Below are 26,940 nucleotides of genomic sequence, written 5' to 3'. Positions count from 1 at the left end.
ATTTCTCATTAAATCAGAGTCTATAGTTGGTAACTGCATGGACACCAAGCTTGTCAGAGTCATCAGCATGTAAACTAGGGCCAGGCAAAAAGTTTAAAAAGCACAGTTAAGATACCATGTGTGGTTTTTAAGTAAGTACAAATGGTTTCTTATTCATACTTTTCAAGTCTGTCCTGATAGAGAATGGCTATGAAGATTATGCAGGACACCACCTCCTACAGCTGCAGTTAATATTATACATTTGCTGACATAATTCCATAAAATAAGGACACTAGTGAAGTCATGGAAGAGTGTATTCTGAGTTTCGTTTCTGCAAACAAGAAATTGTAATTTATCTCACCATGAGCAAGCCAATCAGTAAGGGCAATGTTCGGTACATAAAGCTGATCTTAGAAGAATTTCTCATCAAGCTTTATGAGGGAAAAAATCAGTTACGAAGTCTGGCAAGATGCAACAAAATGAGTTACACTAAACACATCTACTGTTTTCTATATGGATTTTAAAAGCGGCAGCATCAACCTGAAAGATAATTCTTTAAAAGCTTTACCACTTATTGTATCAGTGGTTTATCCAGTTAGGATGGAGGAAGATCATTCCAAAAGGATCAGTGACTAGAGATAGGGATGAGGAATACATCCATTTCTTCCGTTCAGTAATTTTCCCCTTCTAACCAGGCCGCCATTATGGCTGCTCACACCAGGAGGCCCCCAGGGCTGGCCAGGGGCAATAAGACCTGGAGGTGCCATCAAGGCCCCGACAATAGGAGCTCAAGGGACAGCTGGGCTGGAGGGACCATGGGCCAGCCTGGCAAAGCTCTTGGGCCATTCCCCTCGGCTTTAGGCATGGTGGGAGGGGAAAAGGAACCTACATGCCGGTTATGAGGATATTCATGTGCATCATCTCAGGAAGAAATGTCTGCTTGCACTGGAGACAGGCCAAAAGGCTCAGCCCTGCCTGGAGAGCTTGTCCCTGCAGAAGAGAGTATAACAGTGTGAGCAGGACACAGCTGCTGGGCACACCACATCCATGAGATGTGCATGAGGGAAGGGCCTCCTACCTGGATGCAGCCACGGTGGAACCAGGCATGCTTGCAGAAGGGGCACACCATGGTGGTTTAGGAGGTCCTGTCCTCCACCAGTTCCATGAAGATAATGCATGTAGTATCCTCCTCCTGAAGCACCTCCACGGTCTGCTGCGGGTGGTGCTCCCAGCAGAACGAGCTGAGGGAAGAGACGGAAAACATGAGCAAGGCCAAGGTTTACAGGAGGCCATCCACAGCTCTGGACGAGGCTTCCCCAAATGCTGGAGAGGCCACTGCCTCCCTGGGATGTTGGGCACATGTCCCTCTTGCTACTCCTTTTCTCCCAGTATGCCCCCCACCCAAAAGCATGAGACACCAAAAGGTCTCAGCATGGTCTCAGCAGATGTTTCTATGAAAACACCAGGATTCCCCTCCCAAGGCTCAGGCTCACCTCCCACAACCCCAGACTCCTAAAAAACAACCCATCACCTTCCACAATGTCCACTGGCCCTTGGATGGATACTGGAAGACAGAAAAGCCCAGGAGCTCATCAGGGCAGCGAGACAGGGGCCAGCACAAAATCTGCAGAAGTTAAACCTGCCGAGAGTTGAGACTATGTGTGGACAGGCAGTGCTGAACTGCAGGCTGGGTGAGCTGCAATAGTCCTCATCTCAGACCTGATCCTGAGCAAGAAGCACAAAGACCAGGAGAGCTGCACCCCAGGTGTGCTGTGGCTCCTCAAGCATTTGACCGGGGCCATGGAGAAGGGCTGGGGACCAGCCCCGCAGAGGTGGCTACTATGGCTTCTAGAGCTATATAGATGTCATGCTTGGGTGGCCACAGTGGAGAGCCAGAAGAGAGCTCAGGAAAGCAAACCCTTGTGTTCCCCTGGGTTGGAGGATGCACTTGGGAGGACCAGATTGGGAGGGCTGGATCTCCCGCACACAGGGAATGGGGTCGCTCAGCAGCACTAGCATGGGGAGGCTGTGCTGGGATCGCTGGGGGAGGAGGTGACATCTGCCAAGTGGCCGACATCAGGGTTTCACAGCTGCAGACCTTGGGTGCCCCTTTGGGGAAAGCTGAGGCCAGCCCCCAGGCAGCTCACCATGCAGAAGACCATCGTCCTGGTGCATCAGCCCGCCAGCATCCAGGTCAGAGTCTGCACAGCAGCACAGCACGCACTGTGGAGGCAGGCAGGGAGGGAGCAATGGGGGGCAAGCATCATCCCTGCTAAGCACCTCTGGAGAGGCCTGGGGAGGTCATCCCTCCCCATACCACAAGCCTCCCTTGCTGAGCACAAGACAGGCTCTGCACCGGCGGCTGTGGGGAGCTCCTGCCTCCCTCCCTCCACCCTGCCCTACTCTGGTTTCAGGGAGCTGCGGGGATAGTTGCTCTCACCATCCTCCCTTGACTGGGAGGCCTTCCTCTTCATGGCAGTCATGCTGTAAATTGGTGCCGACAGCCCCTCTGCCAACCCTGAGGGAAGAGCAGGAGCAGGGCGCGACTCCAGCACCTCTCAAGGAGCCTGGGAAAGTCTCCTCAAGGGACTCCCCATGCCTGCGACGAGCAGGAGGTGACAGGCTGGCTGGGGAAGGGTGTCCCCAGGGCTCACAAGTCAAAGTCCCCCTGCACAGTCCTTGAGGATTTGCTGTCACAGCCAGCACCTGTCCACTCCACAACACATCCCACTCCTGCTGAAATGGCCTCACCGGGCCGACTCTAGCCCCACGCTCTGGCCCAAAGCAAGGCTGCCTCCAGCACCCCCAGCTTCCATAGCTCCCACTGTCTCCATGTCCTCATCTTCCCCAGCCCTCCCCAGCCTCCTTGCCCGCACCAAGCTCTGGGCAGCACCTGGGTGAGCTGGAGGACGGTGGACAGGGAGCGGGCACTCGCTCTGCTCCATCCCCAAGGGCTTTCCCGGGCAGTCAAACTTGTCCCAGGCCAGGCCAGGAACAGACTGATATGCCAGAGCCTGGCAGAATTAGCCCAAGCCCTGCTCCCCACCCAGGTGCCAGGGCCACGTGCAAGCCACTCAGGCACCAGCAATCTGCTCTCCCCTTCTCATCCATGGGCTTCAGCTCCCAGGACATTGGCCCTCCAGCTCAGCCCACACAGCCTCCTGGGAGCCAGCAGGGCCAGGACGCGTGCCAGGGCTGGGCATCAGCACCATTGCCAGAGGTCTTTGTAGCCAGCCGTATGGGTCATGACTCCTGAAGTCCTTTGCTGAGACAAATGGGCCTGGGCAGAGCCCCAGCAGCCCTCTCCACTGCTTGGAGGAGCCCTTGGTCAGTGCCATCAGATCTGGGGCATCCCTCGTCCCCTGGAAGCTCAGTGTCCCTGTAGGAGAGCTCTGCATCTTCCCTCAACACCCCCCCCTCCACCTCTTTGCAAGGCTTTCAGACACCTGGGCAGACCCTGCCCAGGCATTCACCTCCACCAAGAATGTGGGGAATTGCTCCTTTGCAGACTTACCCCTCTTCTTCCCACTGCTCCCTGCCTCCCCAGTGCAGACACCAGCTGGCATCGCAGCCCAGATATCCTTTTGCTGCAGTGCTTCTTCCTCCTTCTCCTCCCAAGCTGGCTTCCTGCAAGAGAAGGAAGGAAAAGACGTGAGCCTCCCCCCGCCCTGCCTTTGCTCAGCAAGCACCCCTCCTGGAGCTGGGACAGGGTTTGTGGCACCCCTGCCAGCGGGCCTGTCTCCTCCTCTCCTCCAGGCAGCCCCTTTCCTTGGGAACAGCCTGGCTGGGGGCCCTTGGGCCATTTCCTTCTCTTTTAGGTGAGGTGGGAAAGAAGAACGGAACCAACATGTCGGGTACAAGGATCCTCGTGTGCATCATCTCAGGAAGGAGCGTCTCCCGGCCTTTGCAGTGGGGACAAGCACAAAGGCTCATCCCTGCCCAGAGAGCTTAGAGTATCTCTCCAACATTCATAGCCACCTGACATTTTTGGGGAAGAGGGACAACAGAGAGGAGCAGAACCCTGCTCTGCCCTGTCCTTCAGACAGTTTTTTCCTCCCTTTATACCAGACATTTCTGTTTAAAAATAGTAGATGAAACTTCCTGCTATTAGAGATGAACCTCTGTAGATGGAGAGCTCATCTACACCACACAGGTCTATCTCGGGAAGTTACTCTTAAGTAAAACAGCATATGAGTTTCCAGTGCATTTTTTTGTTTTGTATTTTCTCCCCATGAGAACAGCCTTAGTAAACAGTACACTTATGAGACCACTAAATGAAGTTGCACATACTACTTGAGAAAAACACTTCACTGCAAAGTTGTTCGTATGTTATGAATTTACATTTTAGGAATTGTAAATAAGCTCTTTGGTACACTGTATCACTATCAAACAGATCAGGAAAAGCTGATAAATAGGATCGCTTTTCCAGTAACAGGTCAGTCACACTATTCTAGTTTTCATAAACATGGGAAAAAGGAATGGCAAGGGAGTATTTGTCATTCTGTAGCTTTGACTCAAAATTTAGTCAAGCTCCTTTCACTGAATTTAATGAATTCTGAATACAGATTTTAATGTCCATTATATGCACATATGCACACAGTCACAAAAAACCCAGAAGACTGCAACTCAGTTGTCTCACCCAGCAGAGAAACCAGGGTTGCAGCTCTGAAAATGCCTGATGCCTGCTTTTCTTTTATTAGAGCTGACAAAGACTTGCTCTGGAAGGTCACAACCTCTGCTTGCTACTCTAAGCTTGGGGTCGGGGGTTTTTTTCCTCAGAGCAAAAGCACTTTACCTTTTTCACTCTTCGCAAACAAAGCACTGTGTCCATTTTGAGAAGGGGGCAAAAAAGGCCAGAGAGGAGGAATGTCTCATGAAGCAAGGTGTGGCCACCTTTTAGCTTTTCTGTTTGAATTCCAACAGATAGCAATGATAAGCCTTTTCATTTTGCAACAAAAAGAATTTACTGACTAAAAAGAAACATGCTGTAAAATATAGCTGCTGGGAGCAGTTAAAAGGTTCCATACCATTTGCCTTCCTTTTCTGAATGCCTCATTTTGATTAAAAGTACCTCAAAAGCAAGAGAGAAAAAAAAATCAGGACAGGAAAGGGGCAGTTATTATTGCATGTGTGTATACATATATACATGGGGGTATGCTTGTGCACATGTTCATATACATGTGTTTACATTATAATATTACAGTTTTATGTTACACAAGTGCTTGTGAGGTATGATAATCTCAGTTATCATTTTATTATAACAGAACTGTATGTAGCATATCAAAAAGGAAGTGAGAGAACAACACTGTCAGTTAAACCCGAGGCATTAGAAAACTCCAATGTAGCGCAATTCTATCCACACAAGGGTTACGAGAGCCAGAGGCTGCTGGTGTAGCCGGTTTGTTAGCGGGGAGTAGAGCTGTTCCACTCAAGATTGCAGACTGCCATCTTCTGGTGGTCTGTCTTAAAGTCACACTTTGTAAGAGTCGTCTTTTGAGTAAGGTGACTTAAAACACCACCTTTATTCACACTGACTTCTTCAGAGCACATTTTGCAAGCCCATTTTTTCCACTATATTTTTTTCCTGATATCTCACAGAATGGCTCAGGTTGCATCCATATCGCTTTTCAAGGTTTGGTCTGTTGCCAAATCAAATCCAAATTCAATTTGCGTCCACATGAGCCCGTGCTCAAGCACTGGCTTGAGCCATGGGTTTGAAGACATAACAGGTAATATTCTTTCTACCCAGGGATGCTCCTACCTTAAGCATAGTAGATGGCCCAGGTGTACCATGGCTTACCAAAGGGCTCACCATACCAGCCTAGACCATCTGGTGTTCCATCTGCCCTTGTGGCAATGGTATACAGACAGTGTTACAAAAAGAAGACAGTCAGAGTGTCCCATAGTAAGAAACATCTTTTGTGTTGAGTCATAGGCAGCCTTTGCTCAGTAATATCTATATAGCACTGCGTGGGCATTATACCCATCCTGCATCCTACTTCTCACAGTGTGCGCATAGAAAGTTCAGGCAGTTTTATAGTTGAGCTGGAACCTGGTTTTGGCTCAGCCTTATAAAATGCAGTACAGGTGTAGCATATGCATAAATCATGTGAAAAAATTGACATATTTCCCATTGAAATTAGAAATGCATTACCCACAGTTTTCTTACTCCCTTCCACTAGAGTGTATTGCATTTGTTTTAATTTGTTGAAAATGACAAATCTGCTATCATTTGGCACAGCCTTCAAAACAAAATATGTTTCTGAAACATGTTTCTTAGGGAAAAAATGTTGAGATAAAAATAACACAGAAACTAAGATTCGATTCATCTCCCTAACCACTCAAAAAGAAAATTCACTTCCATATGCACATCCAGAAAGGCAAGACTAAGACCTGATTGCTCTGCTCTAAAACTACAGACTAGTGAAAAGCCCATAGCAGCAGCAGTAAGATTATCCTTCTCTATGAAATGTAGTTGCCAGTCTTCCCCCACTTAAATGAACAAAGCCAGCAGTGCATTATAATTTACTGCATTATTTCAGGCCCAAGAAAAGTAAACTGAAAACACTACAAGCTTAGATATAATGATAGACCACTTGCATTCATTATATTTTGACAAAGAGGTTTCCCAAATTACCTTTTAAAACTCCCAGGTTTTCTTCTAAAGAGTAGCATCTTTCCTGCAAGGCTTGTTTTCTACTATAGCAGTGCAGAGTTTGGTTCACTTTCACACATTTTTCACTTTCACTGTTACAGCAATCTTGTCAATCTGCTATCTCAGCCATATAGTCTTCAGCTTCAGCTACAAATTTATTTTCTGAATTGACTGCACTTCTCATATATGTGGCCAGTTGGGAAGGACTTGTATTTTTTTGACAGGTATCCTTCCCAAAGACCTACTTCTCAATTAAAAACAACCCCACCCACACACCCAAACTATCTGAAACTCAGAAGAGTGGCTGACACTGGAGTTCAGCTGAGAACACAATGTTTTTATTTGCTTCTGTTCTGTTTTATTTACTGTTATTGAAGTTTTCAGTTTGTCACTTTAATGTCAATTTTCTTAATTATTGTCCTTCTCTGTAAGCTACAAAAGGCTATGTACTTGTTCATGCTAACTCCAAGGTGAACCTAAATATTTTTCAGCAATTATTTCAAAAGATTATTTTAAAGTAAATTTTATCTACTTATTTTACAAAGGTGGAGATCTTGAAGACATAAGGAAATCAATGACATCCATCATCTCAAATTCGTGAAATAACAAACTGCAAAATTTGAGCCCCTTACTTTTCTCTCACCAGCTACCCATCTCACTGCCACTGATTGTCACATTCTCTCTCAGACTATTAAAGTGGGGATATACTATTGCTATGCAAATGTTTTTTTGACTTGAGTTGTAAATAAATTAGATTTAGTCTCATATAAACTAAAGCCTGATCAATAACTTTAGGCAAAGATCTGCTGCAAAACAACTGCAAAAACCAAAACAACTTCCCCAAATTTATAAATAAACTAGCTTCCCACTTTGCTTCAAAAAGTACCACTTTCCTTTGCTTTTCAATGGAGGTAACAAAAGATCTGCTTCATCATCATTTTGGTGGTGCATCCCATCCAAGAGTGTAAATTTTAAAATATTGAAAGAAAATGCTTTAACATTCAGTTGATAGATGTATGTAGGTAACTTACTATTCTGTGAAAGGTTATTCAAAACTTCCCATTCCCTTATTGGGCTTCAAATGGAAATATTTGCTTTGGTCCTTTTTTTATAACAAGTTATCTACTTCATTCTCCATTAATCAAACAGTGTTACCTGTTTCCCAGTAATGCGTGTATTATCAGTATTTTAAAGAGGGAGGAAAAACCTGAATGCAACTGAGGTTCCTTAGTAACTGTTTTTTTCTAACTACAGTCTATCAAAAGGATTTTCTAGAAAAAGAGAATGAAAGGAAATAAATGCAGAAACAATGAAGCTCAGATTATCATTTTAAATCCAAAAAGAACTAATATGATCACATAGCAAAGGACAAGAGCTTCTCTTAAACTGCATTTGTGAAGCAAAATCACTTTGATAATCCCCAGTATGAAAATTTACTGGATCTATTATTAGCAATGGAAGTAACCTCAGAGTTTAACACCTGTCCCATACTGGGTTCAGTAAAATTCAGAATGCCACAAATCTACCATAGTCCCTACCAACAGGGAAGTTCAAGTGCTACTGTTCAGCCTGCAAAATACAACTGCAATTTATTAGTGGAACAGTGATTCTTAGAGTCACTAATGACTCTATTAATCAATTTTTTTTAAAAAGACATAAAAGAAGTGCTATTATACAAAATATTTCTACCTACTTTTAAAAGCCTTTAGAAAATATAAAATTTCTTTTAGGTCAGAAAGGGAACTTAAAGATTTGAAGGAAAAAGGAGCTGATAATCTATTTTTCAAAGAATGCAGTAAGCTTTGATCATGCAACTTGAAATTTTCATGTTCTGTTGTGCAAATAAATTCTCCATCCACTTTCTTTAAAAACCATCTAACATGGTCCCCGAATTGTGAATGAGAGTGATGCTAAATGATGAAATTGGAAATACAACGGGACACTAGCCATTTCCTAAGCATTGTGTAATAGATGAAAAGCTCTAAAAATTTAACTCCATGCAGCCAACCATAGAATTAATAAATATTCAGTTTTTAAGTATTAAAAAATAGACCTACACCATCCAGAATTAAAAAAATTACAAGCAGAAGACAGATTACAGTAGCCCGTATTATTTAAGTCAAGTCACTCTACCAATAGTGAATGATTGCATAACTGCATCATCGTGATTGCATCTGGTTTCAGTTTTTAAATGTGAAGATAAAAATCTTTTATGTGTCCATTTCTGTTTGATGTTCAAGAGAGGTTAAACTAAAGAAAATTTACATTGAATATCACAAGAAAAGGATCCAAGGAAAAGGCTCAACTTCTCTTCATTCAGATTTAAGTTTGATGATGCACTATACATGATGAGGGTACCACTATCTCACAACCCATCAGCAGGTAATTCGTAAGGAGGTCAAAGAAAGGAAAAGGCCATAGAATCATGCATAATTTAGCAATTTCATCAATAAACAATTCTTCAGATAATAAAAAAGAGCACTGAAAGAGGCATGTGGAGAAGGAGAAAGGGAACAAAAATACCACCAACACCATCTTGTAAGCAAACTTCGACTTCGTGTGCCTATAGGAAACTAGGTAAATAATCCCCCAATTTGCATCAACCACCATGATAATCACGCATGGAAATACAGACACACGCATATTTATACTTTGTACATTTGATCCACTTGGGTAAGTGTTGTGGTTTAACCCAGCAGGCAGCTAAACACCACGCAGCCGTTTGCTCACCCCCCTCAGTGGGATGGGGGAAAGAATCGGAAAAAAGGCAAAACTTGTGGGTTGAGATAAAGGCAGTTTAATAGGACAGAAAAGGAAGGGAAAATGATAATAATGATAAAAGAAGATACAAAACAAGTGATGCACAATGTAGTTCCTCACTACCCACTGACTGATGCTCAGCCAGTCCCCGAGCAGTGGGTCTCCATCCCCCGGGCAACTCCTCCCAGGTTTTTTTGTTCAGCATGACATCATATGGTCTGGAATATCCCCTTGGCCAGCTGGGGTCAGCTGTCCTGGCTGTGTCCCCTCCCAACTTCTTGTGCACCCCCAGCCTCCTCACTGGCAGGGCAGTGAGAGAAGCTGAAAAGTCCTTGACTCAGTATAAACACTGCTCAGCAACAGCTAAAACATCGGTGTGTTATCAACATTATTCTCACCCTAAATCCAAAACACAGCACTACATCAGGTACTAGGAAGAAAATTAACTCTATCCCAGCCGAAACCAGGACAGTAGGTAATGATACCACAAAAATAAATAAAGTAAATAAATAAAAAAGAACAAGTGGGGAGAAGTAGTGAATCATTATTCAATCACCTTGGACTTCACAAACTTATCTTCAGTAACAGTCAACGTTAAAGGCACAAAAGCAAAACCTCTGAAGAGTAAAAACTCTTTACAGAAACGTGTAGCTACAATGGTCTAATCAGACCTGACATAGTTATTCTGATTCTTGAATTCTGTAATAGTCACAAAAAATTCTTCCTATTTTGTGTTGCAGTCTACCAGATATTTTTTTTTTATTGTAGTGTGGTAAAACTAATACTTCTAAAAGCTATTACTAGCATTTTATATTTCAAGTTACTGGAGAACAGAAAAGCAGAAATTGGTTTTTGATCATCCCATGGTCATGTGTTTTAATTTAATTTTAAGAAAAACTGTCATTGCAAATATATTTCTAATAAGTAATGCTCTAATGTATAATACTAGAAAGAAATATTAATATGCAACATCCTACAATGTCTAGAAATAATTTATTGATTATATCTATAAACATTCATTTTTAAACATCAGAGACACTCATCATGAATAAACAAAAATTAAATACAAAATTTTTTGAACTTGTTTTAGCTTTTATACATCTTAACTATGATGCATCTATTCCAGTCAACCTTATCACCACAGACCTTGCAGGTGCATAGTCTCATCATGCTAGACATTAAACAAGATAAGAGGATAGTCAAGGAGAGTAGGGATGAAGTCAAATGCATTACTGAGTTAACTGCTTTTAGATGTGATAGTCTGAATTTCCTTTCCACAGTATTTTTTTTTCAACCCAGATATCATAAGGTGACAAGCATAGGAATTTTTACAATGTAATGTGATATTAGAAATGCAAAAATTTAGATACCAGAACAAAGCTAGAATTCCAGTCATTGTCTATCGCCTTGACTAAACATACACTGCATAGATATGCAAGAACAGATATTTTTACAGAAAGAGCCTACAGCAATGTGTTAAGTACTCAGAGAAAATAAAATGCAATTCTTTGAGACAAAGCAACAACAACATTTTTTACTTTCATCTCCATAGCACATAAATGAAAAAATCACTTAACTCCAGGAGTACAAAAAAAGGTCAGTTATAAAGTTAAATGGACCGACGTAACTCTTTAATACTGATTTTATATAAATTAGATGATTTAATTTTGATTTTATTCTGAATTATTCTCTACTATCTAGGGATTATTCCACATACAGAACATTAAGTAATTACAGGCACATACCAGCATGTGTTAGGTCTATTGTTTTGTGAAGGCCCCTCTCACCTTTCCCTTTGGCCTTTTTTTAAGAGGAAAGTTGATAGCATTTTACATATAAACCTAACCTGAAATTACACGTACAATTCCTATACCACTGGGATTATGCATTGAAGTGCCATTTGTGCCTTTAGAAATCTTTTCACTGTATGAAACCACAGGACTGCTTGCATGCTGAATAAGACCTTAACATTCCTCTTTCTTCTCTTTTCTGAGACAAAGGCATCTGTTTTGCTTCATCCTTTTGCTATCTGCACCATACTATGCCAGACTTGGGGGTTTAATTTAGTACATGGGTAGGGCCTGACAATTTTTAAATTTTGGTCACATAGATTTACATTTCAATCTCCACGTTTAGGTGAGAGCCTGTTCTTAAGCCCATTCTTACAGTTTAGAACACAAAACTATGATCTATTACTTATGCACAAGCTGGCACAGCATAATATATTTAATTGGAAGCAAGTAGCCTCAACTATTTACTCACAAACTGAATCATGTCCTTCTCAAATTTCAGTTCTTGGTGTAGTTCTCACGCACTGCAACAGATAGACCTTGCACAATGGCTTTCCCCAACCACGTGAGTGACAGGGAATAGGAAACCTTATGAAGAGGTATAGAAGAAAGATCAGGAAGAAAGTGAGACCTAGTTAGCAGTCACAAGCATTTGGTAGCCATCTTAGAATATTTATTTCCCAGATGGTCCAGGTGACATATAATTAGCATCACTGTAAGCATTTATATCTGGGGGGAAGGGAGAGTGTACTCTCTTTTATCCTTCTATAACTAATACAGCTGAGGTCTTTTGCCTATAAATTCCTCTTCTCTGTCCTTCATTTTGCAAACAACACAATGAATTATCTCTTGACACTAACAAATAAAGAACAATCTATATAACTCATAAAAATTAAATGTGGCATTCTATTCTTAAACAACTCTGGCTAGTTTTGCACAATCAAGGTACTTATTTAGGAGAATAAAATGTGTGTAGAATATATAAAAATGAAGATAAATTATAAATTTTTCTTGCATGTCAGACTTTTTTAATTATAGGTCTGAGAAATCTGTAAATAGAACCCAAGTAGTTTGAGAACTGGTATCTTTTCACATGGAATCAATCTGTTCTTGAATGCTAATTGCTTGTTTGTAGTCTTCTACAGCCTCTTTATAGAAACCCAATTTACCAAGAATATCAGCTCTAAATTTATACATCAAGGCATCATTAGGTTGAATTGACAATGCTGTAAAAATAAGAAATAGAATGTTAGGCTTTTTTTTTTTTAACATTATCGCATGATTATAAAGAGAAGCATCATCCAAAAACTTTTGTCAGTGCTCAAATTCTCCTCCAGACACGCTTTCACAAGAGAAAACGTATTACATACATTAAGTTTACATCAAGAGGTAGGCAACTTTGTTATGTTATTTATACTTCGGGGGTTTTTTTCTGGTTTTGATGCCATTTATGAACCCCACTTTAACTTTGCCCCAACAGCAGAAACTATGCTTTCCTCCGACATACAAGCAAAATCTTAGAGAACTACTACCATCCAACTTCTGGAACATGGCAATGAACCCAGTATCTTATTCAGTTTCTCCATTGTATGAAAAGGATTCAAGTACTTGTTGGAAAGCTTAATCTGCTGTTTTAAAATTCTGCTTCAGAGAGAACATTTTTTTGAAAATCAGTCAGCTCCCTGGTCTAGTCAATTTTCACCACCTAACACTATGAAAACATTAGTCATGAAAGCCATGAAGTAAAAACACTATTTTGACAAATTTACCTGTAAAAGTAAACTAATTTCTAAAAAAAAAAAAAAATCTGAAGAGAGTTATCCTTTCAGGAAAGATGATTACCTGTGCAATCAAGTGTTGTCAAATCAAAGTCACATTATTATAATACAAACTAAACATAGCTTTAGTTACTGGAAGAAGTTTGCCTGTGTATCCAGAGTTGCTGAATCTCGTGTTAGTAGCAATGACAAAAGCAGCAATGGAGTAATACAGTTCAGCTGTTTTGAACCTGAACAAAAGCTTTGGTTTTTACTAAGATCAAGATGAAAGTTTGATTTAGTTCCTCTTCTCTATGAAACATGTCTATTCCCAACAGAAAAGCTTATGGAAGCCAAACACTGTTTCAAAACTTATTCTACAAAGAGCATGTTCATTAAATTTCATGTTTATATATAAAATAAGCTACTTGAATGCCATTTTCTAGGCACCTACATATCTTAACACATACACACACACACAAAAACTCACAAAAATTTTTCAGATGTGGTAAATATAGTATTTTCCCATTAATTTCTTGCCACAATTTCATTTAGAATGGGGCTCTGTTCAGCTGCTAATGACACATATTATATGAAACAGTTTATCTTCTAATTTACATATTCTTCCAATTTTGAGAATGGAAAAAAAACCACAATTAATTAGCATGTTTACTTTAAATTCCTCTTTTTCATCACATCATAATATCTGATCAAATTAGGCAGAAAACATACCAGCCAAAATAGACACACACTTTCTGAATCATGAAATAAAGCCAAGTAATTTATCGTCATAATTGTTAGTATGCTACCAAACATAAACATGATAGGTAAATAAAGATTACCCGTTGAAATGTCTTTCTCAGCTAGTTCATATTGCTTCAATCCATAATAGAAATTTGCCCTGTTAAAATACACTGCTGCAGAGAATGGGCAGAGACAAATTGCCTTCTCAAAGTCTTCTTTTGCTTCTTCAATATTGTTTAGTAATGCATTTGTAATAGCACGATTCATAACAGCAGATTCATTTCTTGGGTCAATTTGTAATACCTTTGAATAATAGCAATAGGCCTGCAAAACACATGAATTGGAGACAAAGTACACTGTTAAAATTTGGGGAAATGGCTTATGTACAACTTGTAAATTCCAGTTTGTTTCTTTTAGCCGTTAGTATTCTTAAGTCTTTACTCATTCTATTCAGCGTTCTTTGCGCACAGAAGAGACACAGCACCAGCACGTTTATCCACAAATAGGTCAATCACCATCCAGACAGACTTTTGAAAAGTAACAGCTGTTTATGCTGAATTGTAATTGTAGCAGAAGAAATAAGCTACACACTAAGACCAACTTGAATTAACATAGAAAATAGTTTATAATGCAACACCTATTCTTGAACTCCTTTCTTCATAATTAGACAGCCTCTGTGAGACAGTAAGGAGTCACAGAAACACAGTAAAAAGGAAGAACAGCCTACACAAGACCAGTCATGGAAGAATGATATCAGATGCATATGAGAAGAGATTATATGATCACAGAAGAAGCCATATGCAGGGTACTGACCTTGGACTCCTAAGGAATTTCTGATCCAAGTCTAACTAATGCTGAAGAGCAACAAGGAATCTAACTCAGAGAAACACACAAGAACATTAAATTTTTTTCTTACATGACCTATTTCTTGTGCTTTATGAAGTACAATCTAGGTTTAACACCATATGCCAAGTCTGTACTATACATGACGAATTCCTTAATTAACTACAAGCTGAAGTGTTTACAGATGCAACTCTAGGAGAGAATTAATTCAAGTAGATGAAATGTGCCGAAGCGTCCATGCTGGTTCTGGGTTTCCACAGCTGCTGGACCACAAAGCTCCAATCAAACAAAAGCCTGAGCCTATGCCCAGGAAATGTGACTGGAAAACCAAATAAAAATCATGGCACAGGCCTCCTCACGCAGAGAAAAATAAATGATCCTTGCCTTCAAGCAGGTTTCAGATTCTCTCACAAGAGGAATTTCAGTATCCAACTCTTCTGTATTTGAATATACCCACTGTATTTAAGCAGAATTAGGTGATTTAAAACTCCAAAGTTACTGTGGTAACAGCAGGAAGATCTGACGTCTTGATTGACGGTCATCAGCAGGAGATTCTTTTCATTCTCCTTGTTATGGTGCTATAGTGAATCTGGGCAAGTTATTTAATGTGCAGGAATTAGGCTGGGGGGGAAGTTACTGAACATTAGTGAGATTTTGGTATCTCAATTATTTACAAATTTTTGTGACGTGTATCCTAGGTGTCATGAGTCTTAGTTCATTCATATCAATGATAAAATACACAGTAGTAGGGCAACTATTTGTTATTAATTACTACAGATCAATCATCTGCTGGTGGAGGACCATGAAATTCAAAGTAAGAAAGCCTCACGTTAGTTATACTTAAAGACAGCTTTATACCAACAGTATTTATTCAAGTAAAAAAGTTCTGAAGAGAGTATAAAGACAGAGTGTAGACTTACTTGTGAAAACTGTCGATTATGGAAGTAGATATTTGCTGCATTGAAATAGGCTAATGCATAGTTTGGGTCAACAGAAATTGCTTGTTGATAGTCCTTCATGGCACAGGGTAGATATCCCATTAACTGACTGATGACACCCCGATTTGTTAGCAGTGGAGCAGTGGTAGTGAGCTGAAAGGAAAACATAGATACATTCTTACTCAGGGAAAATTTACACTTTTGCAGTAATTTATTCTGGCTTTCAAAGAAACATTTACTTTTAAAAATATTTGAATTGCACCTTCTAATCCAAATTGGCAACTATTAATGTCAGTATTGACTGGCTTCATAACAACAGGTTGATTTTAGTAATATCACTTTAAGTTAACATCTACCTTTAGTGCGGCATTTATATCTTGAAATGCAGCAAAAGTTTCACCCATTTGAAGACAGACTGAAGCTCGTCCATCATATGCAGCATGGCATTTTGAATCAATGCAAATGGCAACTGTAAATTGGCTCCATGCTCTCTGAAGCTTTCCAAGGGCCTAAAATGAATTGCAATATGTCCATAATAAGAAACATAAGAAATGTAAAACATACTAATGGTCCCACTTAAAAAATTACAGCAGAGAATGGAAGCATGCTTATATTTACAAATGCAGTTAACTAAATTTTTTTAAAAATTAGTTCAAATACCTTGTTAATTTTCAAATATCTTGTTAATTATGCAATACTCATTGTCTTTGCAACTATGTCATGTATCTGTCACAACTGTTTTAACTGCAAATATTACCTCTTCTACATCACAGAATCACAGAATGGTTGAGTTTGGAAGGGATCTCTGGAGATTGTCTAGGCCAATCCCCTGCTCAAAGCAGGATCAGCTGGAGCAGGTTGCCCAGGACCATGTACAGTTAGATTTTTAATATCTTCAACCATGGAGACTCCACAACCTCTGTGTGTAATTTGTTCCGGTGTTCAATCAGCCTCACAGCAAAAAAAAAAGTTTTCTGATGTTTAAATGGAATTTCCTGTATTTCAGTTTGTACCCATTGCCTCCTGTCCTGTCACTGTGCACCATTAAGAAGAGCCTGGCTCCACTTTATTTATAGTCCTTCATCAGATATTTATACCTATTTATAAGATTTCCCCCTTGAGCCTTCATCTCTCTTTCCCTTCTTGTATGACAGATGCTTCAAGGCCTTAATCATCTTAGTGGCCAGTATGTTCATGTCTCTCTTGTATTGGAGAGCCCAGAACTGGACACAGTACTCCAGATATGGCCTCACCAATACTGAGTAGAGGAGAAAGATCATCTCCCTTGACCTTCTGGCAATGTTGCTTCTAATATAGCCCAGGGTATCACTTGCCTTCTTTACTGCAAGGGCACATCACTGACAACTTCAGCTTGTTGTCCCTCAGGACCCCCAAGCCCTTTTCTGCAAAGCTGCTTTTAAGCCAGTCAGCTACCAGCTTGTAGCGGTGCATGAGGTTCTTTCTCCCTAGATGTAGAACTCACTCTCCTTTGTTGTACTTCATGAGGTTCCTGTCTGTCATTTTTCCCAGCTGTCTAGCACGTCGTCCCTCTAAAAATGGCAGCACAACCATTTTGTGTATCAGCCAGTCCTCCCAATTTTGTATCATTTGCAAACTTGCTGAAGGTGCACTCTACTCCATCATCCAGGTCATTAATTAAGATGTTAAACAGTATTGGACTTCCTACTGCCTGCTGAGGGTACCTCACTAGTGACTGGCCTCCAGCTGGACTTTATTGCACTAATAATGACCCTTTGAGCCTGACAGTTCAACCAGTTTTCATTTCACCTCACTGACCACTTATCTAGACCATACTTCACCAGGTTTTCTATGAAGACCTTATGAAAGACTACTGAAAGCTTTGCTAATGTCGAGATTAACAACATTCACTGCTCACCTCTCATTCACCAAGCTATTCATCTCATCATAGAAGGCTATCAGGTTGATTAAGCAAAATTTCTCCTTCATAAACTCATGTGGACTACTCCCAATGACCTTGTCCTTCATGTGTTTAAAAATAGTTTCCAGAATTATTTGCTTCATCACCCTTCCAGGGACTGAAGTGAGGCTGACCTGCCTGTAGTTCCCCAGATACTACTTCTTGCCATTCTTGAAGACAGGAGTGACATCTACTTTCTTCCGGTCTTCAGGAATGTTTACCGATTGCTATGACCTTTCAAAGATAATTGAGAGTGGCCTCATAGTGATGTTGGCTAGCTCCTCAGCACTTGTGGGTATATTCTATTAAGTCCCATGGGCTTGTGTATGTCTATTTTGTTTAAATATTCCCCAACCTGATCCTCGTCCACCAAGGCCAAGTCTTCCTTGCTCTGGAAGGAAGGTCTGGTCACAGGGACTTGGGATTCCTGAAAGCCAGTCCTACCAGTAAAGACCAAAGTGAAGAAGGCATTGAGTACCTCTGCATGTCCTTTATCACTGCACCTCTAGTCACATTCAGCAGCAGGCCCATATTTTCCCTAATTCTCCTTTTGCTACTAATATACTTGTAGAAGCCTTTCTTGTTGACCTTCATGTCCCTCACCAGATTCAACTCTTGATGGGCTATATATTAGCTTGTGACCTGAAGACTTCACATGACAATAAAATTAAACCACGAGGCTGTTCAGCAAAAGTACCTCCCCTGGATGGTCAAATGGAATTCTGGTATACTGTACATTGTGAAGGAGTTAGCACAATCAAGAAAGTGCTTAATTCTGGGCAAGTAGGCCACTTGGGATCACAGGCAAAATGTAAACCTTTTGCCTAATATATGTATTAATTAAGCAAAGGTGGAAGGCGAGTCATCTATTTCCTCACATCAAAATACTTCTCCACATGTGTCTATGTTTAAGTCCCAAAAGGTATAAGGCTTAAGAGAAGGCATCTAGTGAGAATTAGGCCTCTCAGAAATTAAGCACCTGCCACTATGTGAACTTTATGGGTTGCCTCCTGCACCTAAGATGTCTAATTCTCACCCACGTTTTATTCCTACCTACTCACCAATGTAGTCACTCCAGATTTTTCTCTTGCACAGTACTTCCCAAAGCACTGTGAAAGCATTAGTTAGAATTTAAGTGAATTGGCAAAGCTGTAAAAGGAAATTTGCGTGACACCTATGCAAGACTACCTGACACAGGCTACTAACATTAATCCCTCATTTACACTGGCAAAAAATAATCCGCAACAAGAACCATGACAATTCAAGACATTTCAGACAACTGGATATAATAAAGCACAGTAACTCAATGACAGAAATTAGACAGAGACAAAACCTGCCAAGTCATATCATATATCCCTTTGCTAATATAGAAGTTCATTTTCTATGTAGGTAAGCAGTTTTCAGAGATCATTATATGTAAGGCCTTTACCAAGGGATTTTAGCAGATTTGCTAACAGTGTAGTTTTGATAATTACATACAAGATTTTGTTTTACACAGATTTGTCAACACTTTGGCTGCTTTTTACTTCAGTAAAGAACTCATACACACAAAACATGCCAGTTCTTAATGTTAGTTTATCAGAGAACCATATACGCAAATCAAACAAGTGTAAGGTTACTTGATATTCCATTATTCAAGAGCAGAACTCCAACAAGATTGGGCACAAAAGTGAAAAGTATAATGGTCTATCCATTTACTTAAAAAGACAGAAGATGCCATAAGGTTTGTCTAAAGTACATGGATGATTTTATGTTTATTATGATTATTTTACGTATTATATAAATGTATGCATATGAGATTGATGTTATTTTGTTTGATTAAACATAACATTGACGATGAATTTTGGTGTGTTACCTTAAAGTTGTATCCTAAGCAAATTCTGGCTTTTATACACTTTGGATTCAGGTGAATTGCTCTCAAGAAATCTTTCTGTGCTTGTTTACAACCAGCCTCATGTCCATTTTCCATGTACGAATTTCCTCGTCCAACATAGGCATCCACAGAAACAGGATCTAGTTTGAGAGCCTGGTCAAATGATCTCACAGCTTCTTCAAACTCATTAAGTCTAAAAATAGAGATATTAATGTTTGCTGTTTAAAGTTTCTATAAACAAAATTCATAATTTATGAATAATCAGCAAATACTACCCCATAATGCCCATTGAAAGTAGTTCAATTCTGACTGAAAGGGACACTTTTCTTTTTTCCTTAAGTTTGCTTTCTGTATGTGCTCCCTGCTCTTTATAACATTGAAGGTAGTCTGTGTAAGACCTTGCAGACTTCAGTTTGAATTCCTTAGCCTGAGAAAGAAAACAGCTAAACTCTCATTAACTTTTGCTGGGCCAAGATTTCACTTTTCCAACAGTTGCACTCAACAGAGAGACTTTATCTGAGTCATTCATGCTGTCCAAATGTCATGACCAAACATGTTTTTGGTAGTCTTTTCAGACACAGATGTTTCAGCCATAAATAATTTACTTCTAATACAAGCCTTCTCTCTGTTTTTTCTCATTCCAATTCTTGAACTTATCCAAACGATGCTAAACTTGCAGGGTAAAGAGACGATATTCAGGGTTCTAAGCAAAGACCATGCTGGTCTAAGAGTAAGCCAAATGTAGAACTCCATTCTTAGATAAAATTTGATGCACCTGAGGTATACCAAGTAGGAGTAAAAAGGACTAAATACCTGTCAATGAACGCTAGTAAGTATCTTTACACATAAAGCAAAAACTTTAACATGTCAAAGTACAAAATTGTTTTACCAAGAAGATACTGAAAGATAAGGTATTGTTCAAATATAAGCTACACGTGTCTACCTGAAGCACAGCCTGACTTCTTTACCAAAAGAGGAAAGATTAAATATATTTAGCTAACAAATAACTTTAAGGGTTATAAACTAAATGCTTTTTAAAAGTTGCAACAACAACTGAGGGCTTCATTCCAAATTTTTTTGATAGGCAGTCATGAGGTTAGAGACTACAGGATGAATCCCAAATGCATCTTAAAATGGGTTATATAGCTGAGTTATATAGTTACTAGGGACTCCTTTTGCCAGTTGAATACAGACATGGGCACCAAAATCATAGGCTTAGTTCTTAGAAGCAGGATTCAACATTGCTGTATGAGTTCTACATCATCCAGACACTGAAAGATGGAGTCAGTTATGCCCTAAGTCCAGGCATAGTAACACAAAAAGTTTTGATGCTACAGTCCTGAGTATGTCCACCTCCACACTGCCTTAGCAGCAACAAGGTTAAGCAGTGATCAGTGGCAGAATAACTGTAGAATAAAATAGATTAGACTAAACCAATAGGTAGATAGCACTTAAAATTTCCTTTTTATTATAGGTGATATTTGTGTGAAATAGGAGCTATCAACTCCAAATGCCACTAGGATAAGTAGACTAAGATACTAATGTACATCTTATTTCTTCCAATGCATATCTATTTTAAGTGAGTAACAGATTTAATTTAGTCTTTCTAAATAAACCTCATCTTGATGAAACTACAGTTTAGAATTTCCAAATAAAAAATCCAGGCAAGGAAGACCATTGAGGCTTTTGCTTTTCTTTAAAGGACAAAAATGCATATTTAAACAGAAATTGCACCCTAACTAATTCTGAACAAACCAACCCAACTCTGTTTATCTCAGAATTCTTTGTTCTTCATTCTTTCTCTTGGTTCTATTTTATCATCCTAGTATTTCCTCCTGATGCTGTCATCAACACATAGTAGCTTGATTCCAGAAGATTTTAATACCAGTTGTTAAACTTGCAAAGTATCTAATTTTCTTTTTCCCATTCCTCTTTACCATTTTCCCCTCCCACAGTTCTCAGCATACTCTATACAAAAAGGTGAAAGGGAATATAAAGCTCAGGAATTATTTCATTTTTCTACTCTCCATCAGACAAAACTACATATCTTACCTATGATAGCAGATTCCAATAGCTTGAAAGACCTGGCTATCATATGGACTAAGCAACGTTGCTTCTTTAAAGTCCTGAAAAGAACAGATATCAAACCATGCAAACTGATATTGTTTCACTTCACCTACAACTGTGGTTTTAGCTAAACAATTTTATACTTCTATATAAAAACAGAGATGACATCTGACAAAGGCATTATACATTCAGAAGTACTGGAGATGTATTTAACTGCTTTTATACTTCTTGTCCCAGACTTTGAAAGAATAAAAATCTTCAAAGTTATGTGGTATCATGGTATTTCCTACAAAGCTGGAGGCAACATTTCCAGAAACAAAACCTTCCAGAAATATATTTTTTGTTTGTTTTTAATGGAAATACTGTACCTCAGCTGCTATTATTAAATACATATATATTAAAAATATATTGTGCTATATTCAATTTCAATAGAATTATCCCAATAATAAAATTATGTAGTTACTTTCTGTTATTACTTTGACAAATGGAGTAAACCAAACTCATATTTGCATTAGGACACTCTATGCACAATGTTCCACTGAAAGACTTCATAGGGCTTCTGACTTTTGCCTTTCACTAACATTCAGAACATTTTTCAAAATGCTTGCGGTTTTGATATATGTGGTTCAACTGTAAAAACTGTACAGGTGCTTTTAAAATCAAATACAATCATTTCAATTATGATGTAAGGAAGCCCTTTAGGCTTCTGCATGGGAAAGCAATCAGTATGTAGTAGGAGTGGTTTAGCTGATGCATCCACTGAACTACAACTTAGAAAGCATTTACTTGTTCAAGTTGCAAAAATAAAATTACGTGGAAGATTTTAGTACTTTTGGAATTGCAAAAGTGGCAAAATAATGATATGCATATATATATGTATATGTTAATATTTTGTTAAAATAAAACCTCTCTTTTGGTGAACATGCTATCATAAAATTATAGGTCTGTTTTTAAAAAACTACTGGGACACACTGTTCCCATCCAGCAAAGCCTTTCAAAGAATACCCAGCAAAGATAATGGGATTCTTCATGTGCACAATTTGGAGTATACACTCTGCTCTGTGTATGGAGCAGAGCAAAATCAGGGTCAGAGTTCCAAGGACCAGGTTTGGTTTACTTAAACCAAAGGTGCTATCCTTACAGGTAACTGCACATTTCACAGAATCAACAGGAAAAGACACTTCTATGTAGCAATTCAGATCTTATATAGACTGAATTTTAACTTTTCCTTTTTCTTCCAGTGTACCCAATTCAGGAATACACTCACTTCAAGTAGTATGTATCTGTACTTAAGTAATTACGTCCTAATTCAGCCAGCACTATATGCGTATACAGATGTACTCCTTGCAGTAAAATATTATCAGAACTGACACATAAGAAGGTCTCAAGCATATTTGTAATCACTAATGTTTTTCTTAAATAAGCTGTTATTTTTTGTGTCTGTTGTTCAATTACCATTGTGTATATTTGCCTTCACTACAATCCATTCAAAGAATTTCTTGCTCATCCTGCTGGTTCTGCCCCAGTCTCTTTCAACTGGCCTTACGTATCAGTTTGTACCACCTCAACCTCTTTTCTGAACTATTCTGATCAACTGCACCTTGAAGCATAAAAGACCAATAACACAATATTTCTACTTAAATTATTTCTGTGCAAGGTCTACCAACTGTAAAGAGCTTTTGTTGTGCACTTCCAGGTCATTGGAACAGCATTCATATTCTTTCTTCATTTTTTATTTGCAAATAAGAAATATTACTCAATTTTTAGAATGCCTATACTGAAATTGTTGCTATCACATAAAGAAGGTAACACATTTTAAAGTCACTAGTCCACGATGGAAGCAATGAATGCACCAGTTACACTAAAAATAAATAGCAATGCTTTTAAAAAAAAATAAAACTTTTAGAAAACTTTAAAACTATTTAAAATTTAAAAATTAAAATCCCTGTGTGTGAAAGAGTAATGTTTAACACTGTTAGGTTTCAAGCCTGCTATTGCTATACCAGATGGAGTCCCACGGAATGAAAGTCATCTGCACTGTGAGTCAGCATCAGAAACACATACTATTTTTTTTACATTTAAGAAAATTATATTGAGGTTGCACCCTTCCTGCCCTTTCAACAAAAATGGTCAGTTACACACACACACACGTACACAGAGGAACAAAACAAGCCCACTCAGTGAGAACCTCAATTTGTTTAGGCTTCTGCAATGAATTAGTACTCATTTGGACTCAACATAAATTACTTCAAGATTAAAAGAGAAGGAAAAATCAGGTTCTTGCTTATTAAATTTTGTGCAACTCCCATGTTTAACTCTAGTAGCATAAAACTGTAAAACAAGTAAAACTGCATTTTATTTGCATCTTCGCAGCCAGGCTGGTATTAGGTCTTGAGCAAATGAGAACTGGGCACAAACTATTTCAGAAGAATATAAAAGCTGTCAAGCTGGTCTTTATATCAGCAATGGCTTATGTTTAACAGAAAACTCTAAATTTCCTTTACTCAAAGAAGGATTTCTGTACCTCACATGCATTAGTATAATCACCAAGTTCCACGTAGAGTAGTCCACGATTAATTAACACTTTGAAAGCTATTTCCTTACTCAATTCAAGCAGAAGAAGAATTCCATAATCTTTCAAGGCCTACAAAAACATAAAATGTATTTTAAACCATAATTTATTCAGAGGGATAGGATGATACTTCAAAATTTAAAAGACACGCTTTCAAATTCCTGCAAATCATGTGCTTAAGCACAGACTTCAGTGTGGCTATTCCAATGTTTCACTGTTTCCACATTGAATTTAACTGAATTTGGAGCCTCCTGTAATTACATAGATACCCATTCCTAAAGAACGGAAGCAAAGATAATGCAAATATATTAACTAGACATAATTAAAACTTATTTTGCCATTATATAAATTTCAGAGTTAGAAATAAATCTTAATTACTTCTACTGCTAAATTTTATGTCCAAATTCTTATTAAAAAATACACAACAAATTATTCTAGATTAATTCATCATTAATTAATGTCAAAGTAAGGTACTTTTAAAATTAAGCATCTTCAAATATAAGTTATTGTTATTGAGAAATCTAAACACTAGTTGTATTAACTAAATTTGGGTGTAAATTTTGTAAAAGAGCAAATAGTGATATGATTAGGTAGACTGAAGAAGCCTCAATTCTCAAATTTATCAAAACTGAACAGTATTTTAACAATGCTTGATCTGAAGAAGTTCTAGCCCAACTCTTTTTTGACCTGAAGATTGAACTCATATAGTATACTTAAGAATAACTAGACAGTTTAGAGGTAATATGACAAAAATGTCCTTGATTGCATTATTCCATCTACTAGCCACTTAAGAGAAGTTCTATTCTTTGTCACTTCTAAACTAAGCTAGATATTAGAAACAGCTTTAAAGAAAACAACCCAGTTCTTGTTAGATCTTGTAAATTTCTTCTGTCAATAATATACTACATTTTTTCTGCAACTTCCCTTGTACTTTAAGTGGCTTTTCTGGAGAGTGATAGCAAAGAACAACTTTCATAATACCTTATTTATGAAGGAACTATCATTTTCACATCTTAAACTTCTACCTTCCGTTACTGTAATCACCTATTTTTCTTTACCCATCTGCATCATTCTTGGCCAATTAACCTCTAAGCACAAGTGGCCTTTGCCCAAGGTCGACTTGACTTGAGACATCTGAGCTTAAATACTTCAGAACTAACTCTGTCTTGGAAAACAGGCCTCATCAAAAAGACAGTTCAACATCGTTGTGTTCCCAGCCTGATCCTTCATAGGGCCTTTGTGCACCCTGTTGTGCCTTTGCTTTATAACAAAGGTAGAAAGCAGAAACGCTCAGAGGCAGCTCGCAGGCAAGTTGACAGAAGTATCAACATGTCCAGAAAAACAGGACTATGAAAGAGGGTTGGATGTAGTCCAAATCCCCATTTTGAGGTAGTCTTCTTCTGGATATAGTTCTTATATTTTCAAAGGGATATCAAATGCAATTAATATGATAGTAGAGACCAAAAAAAACATTTATTTTAAACAATTTCCTGAAGAGCACAATCATTCAGGAAGCCATTGCAAGAGGTCATAAATTTAGACTAATTGTCAATAACAGGTTACTAGCTAATACGAACAATTGAGTGCTCATGTGATGTTGAAAAAATTAATACCATACTTTTTTGAAGTCCTTTATTTGATGATAACAGACGGCTCTGCTATAATATGCCAAAATGCAGGTTTTGTTGAGGTCAATAGTTTTTGAAAGATCTTCAATTGCAGCTTTAAAGGTCTGCAAATGAAAAAACATTATGAATAAATTGTAATTCAGAGTTCATGGTACTACATATGCTTCCTCAAATAATAGCATATTGTAAAATCTTATTTCACAGTTCTACATTTTGGTTCTTCATTAGTACTGGAAGGCATCCAACCATTTCACTATGTCCTCTATGGACTACTTACTGCAGTCCTTACGGCAGTGGGAGTACTTCTTCAGAAGCTCTATTTGTGCAAAGACTGGGCAAACAAACATTCTTAGTGTTTTCTTACATCACATCCATATACTGCAATACATAATCGATCCTTAATTTTACTAGCTTACATTTTATATCTTAACCTAACATAGAAAGTATCTTTTGTGGAGTTTTGGTACTTCTGTCTATCACTAGGTAAGAATCTATTCCATGGAACTTAAGAGGAGAATAACCAGATAGATTTCCAGTAGCTTCTCCAACCCATCAATCATTTTCAGTTACACAGAACAACCAGAGAGTAGCTTCAATAGGGAATGGGAAGTATAATAATCAGGTGGAATTCCTGGTTTCCATTAGCAACACTTCTACCATTATTTCACCATTGTCAAGTGTCAAGTAAGGCACATTATAAGTTTTAAGGGAGAATGCAAAAGTACAACAACAAAGACAGTCCCACCTTATTCTGATACTTTAAAGTTCCTCGGTAAAAATAAGCTCGCGCACTGCTAGGCAGAATTTTGATCGCCTCATTGCAATTCAGAATTGCCTTAGAGTATCTACCTTTACTTCCATAGTAAGCAGCACGACTCATATATGCCTGTAGAGATGAAGACAGAATGATGACATGGTAGAAAACAGCTTTGTTTAGCATTATAAAACAAAGGTTAAATAGAAGACAGAAATTACAAGTTTATAAAAACATACATCTTACAAAGCTTGTAATTTCTTTTATTCAATGCTTGCCATGTGCTTGCTGGCAGATTACAAGGCAATACACCCATAAATGCAAAACCTTTCAGTCTTTGAACCCATCCAAAAAATCTCCCACAGAACCAAACTATCAGGAGTCTTTATATTACCTGGAAATGTGATGGACAAAGAGCAAGTGCTTGATTGAAATCTCGGATGCACGTAGCTTGTCTGAGCTGCATTCTACACAGCCCTCGCTGATAAAAAGCATCAGGGTAACTTGAATGTAGTCTGATAGCCATACTAAAAGCATCATGGGCCTAAAAGGATGACATATCATCAGGGTTAAATATGGTCTGTTTGTTCAGCTGAAACCATAGCCTAACTAACTGATTCTTTTGTACAGCTAGATATGAC

At 38.7% G+C, this 26,940-nt stretch overlaps 1 protein-coding gene across 1 annotated transcript; it reads right to left on the bottom strand.

Moving 5' to 3' along the window:
• Positions 1-1,114: 1,114 nt before the first annotated feature.
• LOC104841944 (tetratricopeptide repeat protein 6-like) lies at positions 1,115-26,425 on the bottom strand. The gene is made up of 12 exons (XM_010583992.1): positions 26,291-26,425; positions 25,536-25,649; positions 23,870-23,989; positions 21,331-21,404; positions 19,261-19,471; positions 15,823-15,975; positions 15,449-15,619; positions 13,784-14,009; positions 13,396-13,399; positions 3,494-3,606; positions 2,383-2,497; positions 1,115-1,220 (listed from the first exon to the last, which is right to left on the bottom strand). The coding sequence occupies exons 1-12, from the start codon at positions 26,423-26,425 to the stop codon at positions 1,115-1,117; spliced, it is 1,542 nt and encodes a 513-aa protein (XP_010582294.1).
• Positions 26,426-26,940: the final 515 nt, after the last annotated feature.

Source organism: Haliaeetus leucocephalus, unplaced genomic scaffold (assembly GCF_000737465.1).
Source record: "Haliaeetus leucocephalus isolate CR32 unplaced genomic scaffold, Haliaeetus_leucocephalus-4.0 Scaffold932, whole genome shotgun sequence".
In the NCBI taxonomy this organism is placed as follows: Eukaryota; Metazoa; Chordata; class Aves; order Accipitriformes; family Accipitridae; genus Haliaeetus; species Haliaeetus leucocephalus.
Note: the sequence above shows the minus strand (reverse complement) of the source record. Positions and strands in the feature narration are given on the sequence as shown.

Coding starts and splice junctions, on each gene's coding strand:
- LOC104841944 (XM_010583992.1), bottom strand. CDS start 26,425: ATGAGTCGTGCTGCTTACTATGGAAGTAAAGGTAGATACTCTAAGGCA. Junction 15,620..15,822: donor ATATAAATGCCGCACTAAAG/GTAGATGTTAAC, acceptor TTTTCCTTTCAG/CTCACTACCACTGCTCCACT. Junction 2,498..3,493: donor GAGCAGTGGGAAGAAGAGGG/GTAAGTCTGCAA, acceptor CTCTTCCCTCAG/GGTTGGCAGAGGGGCTGTCG.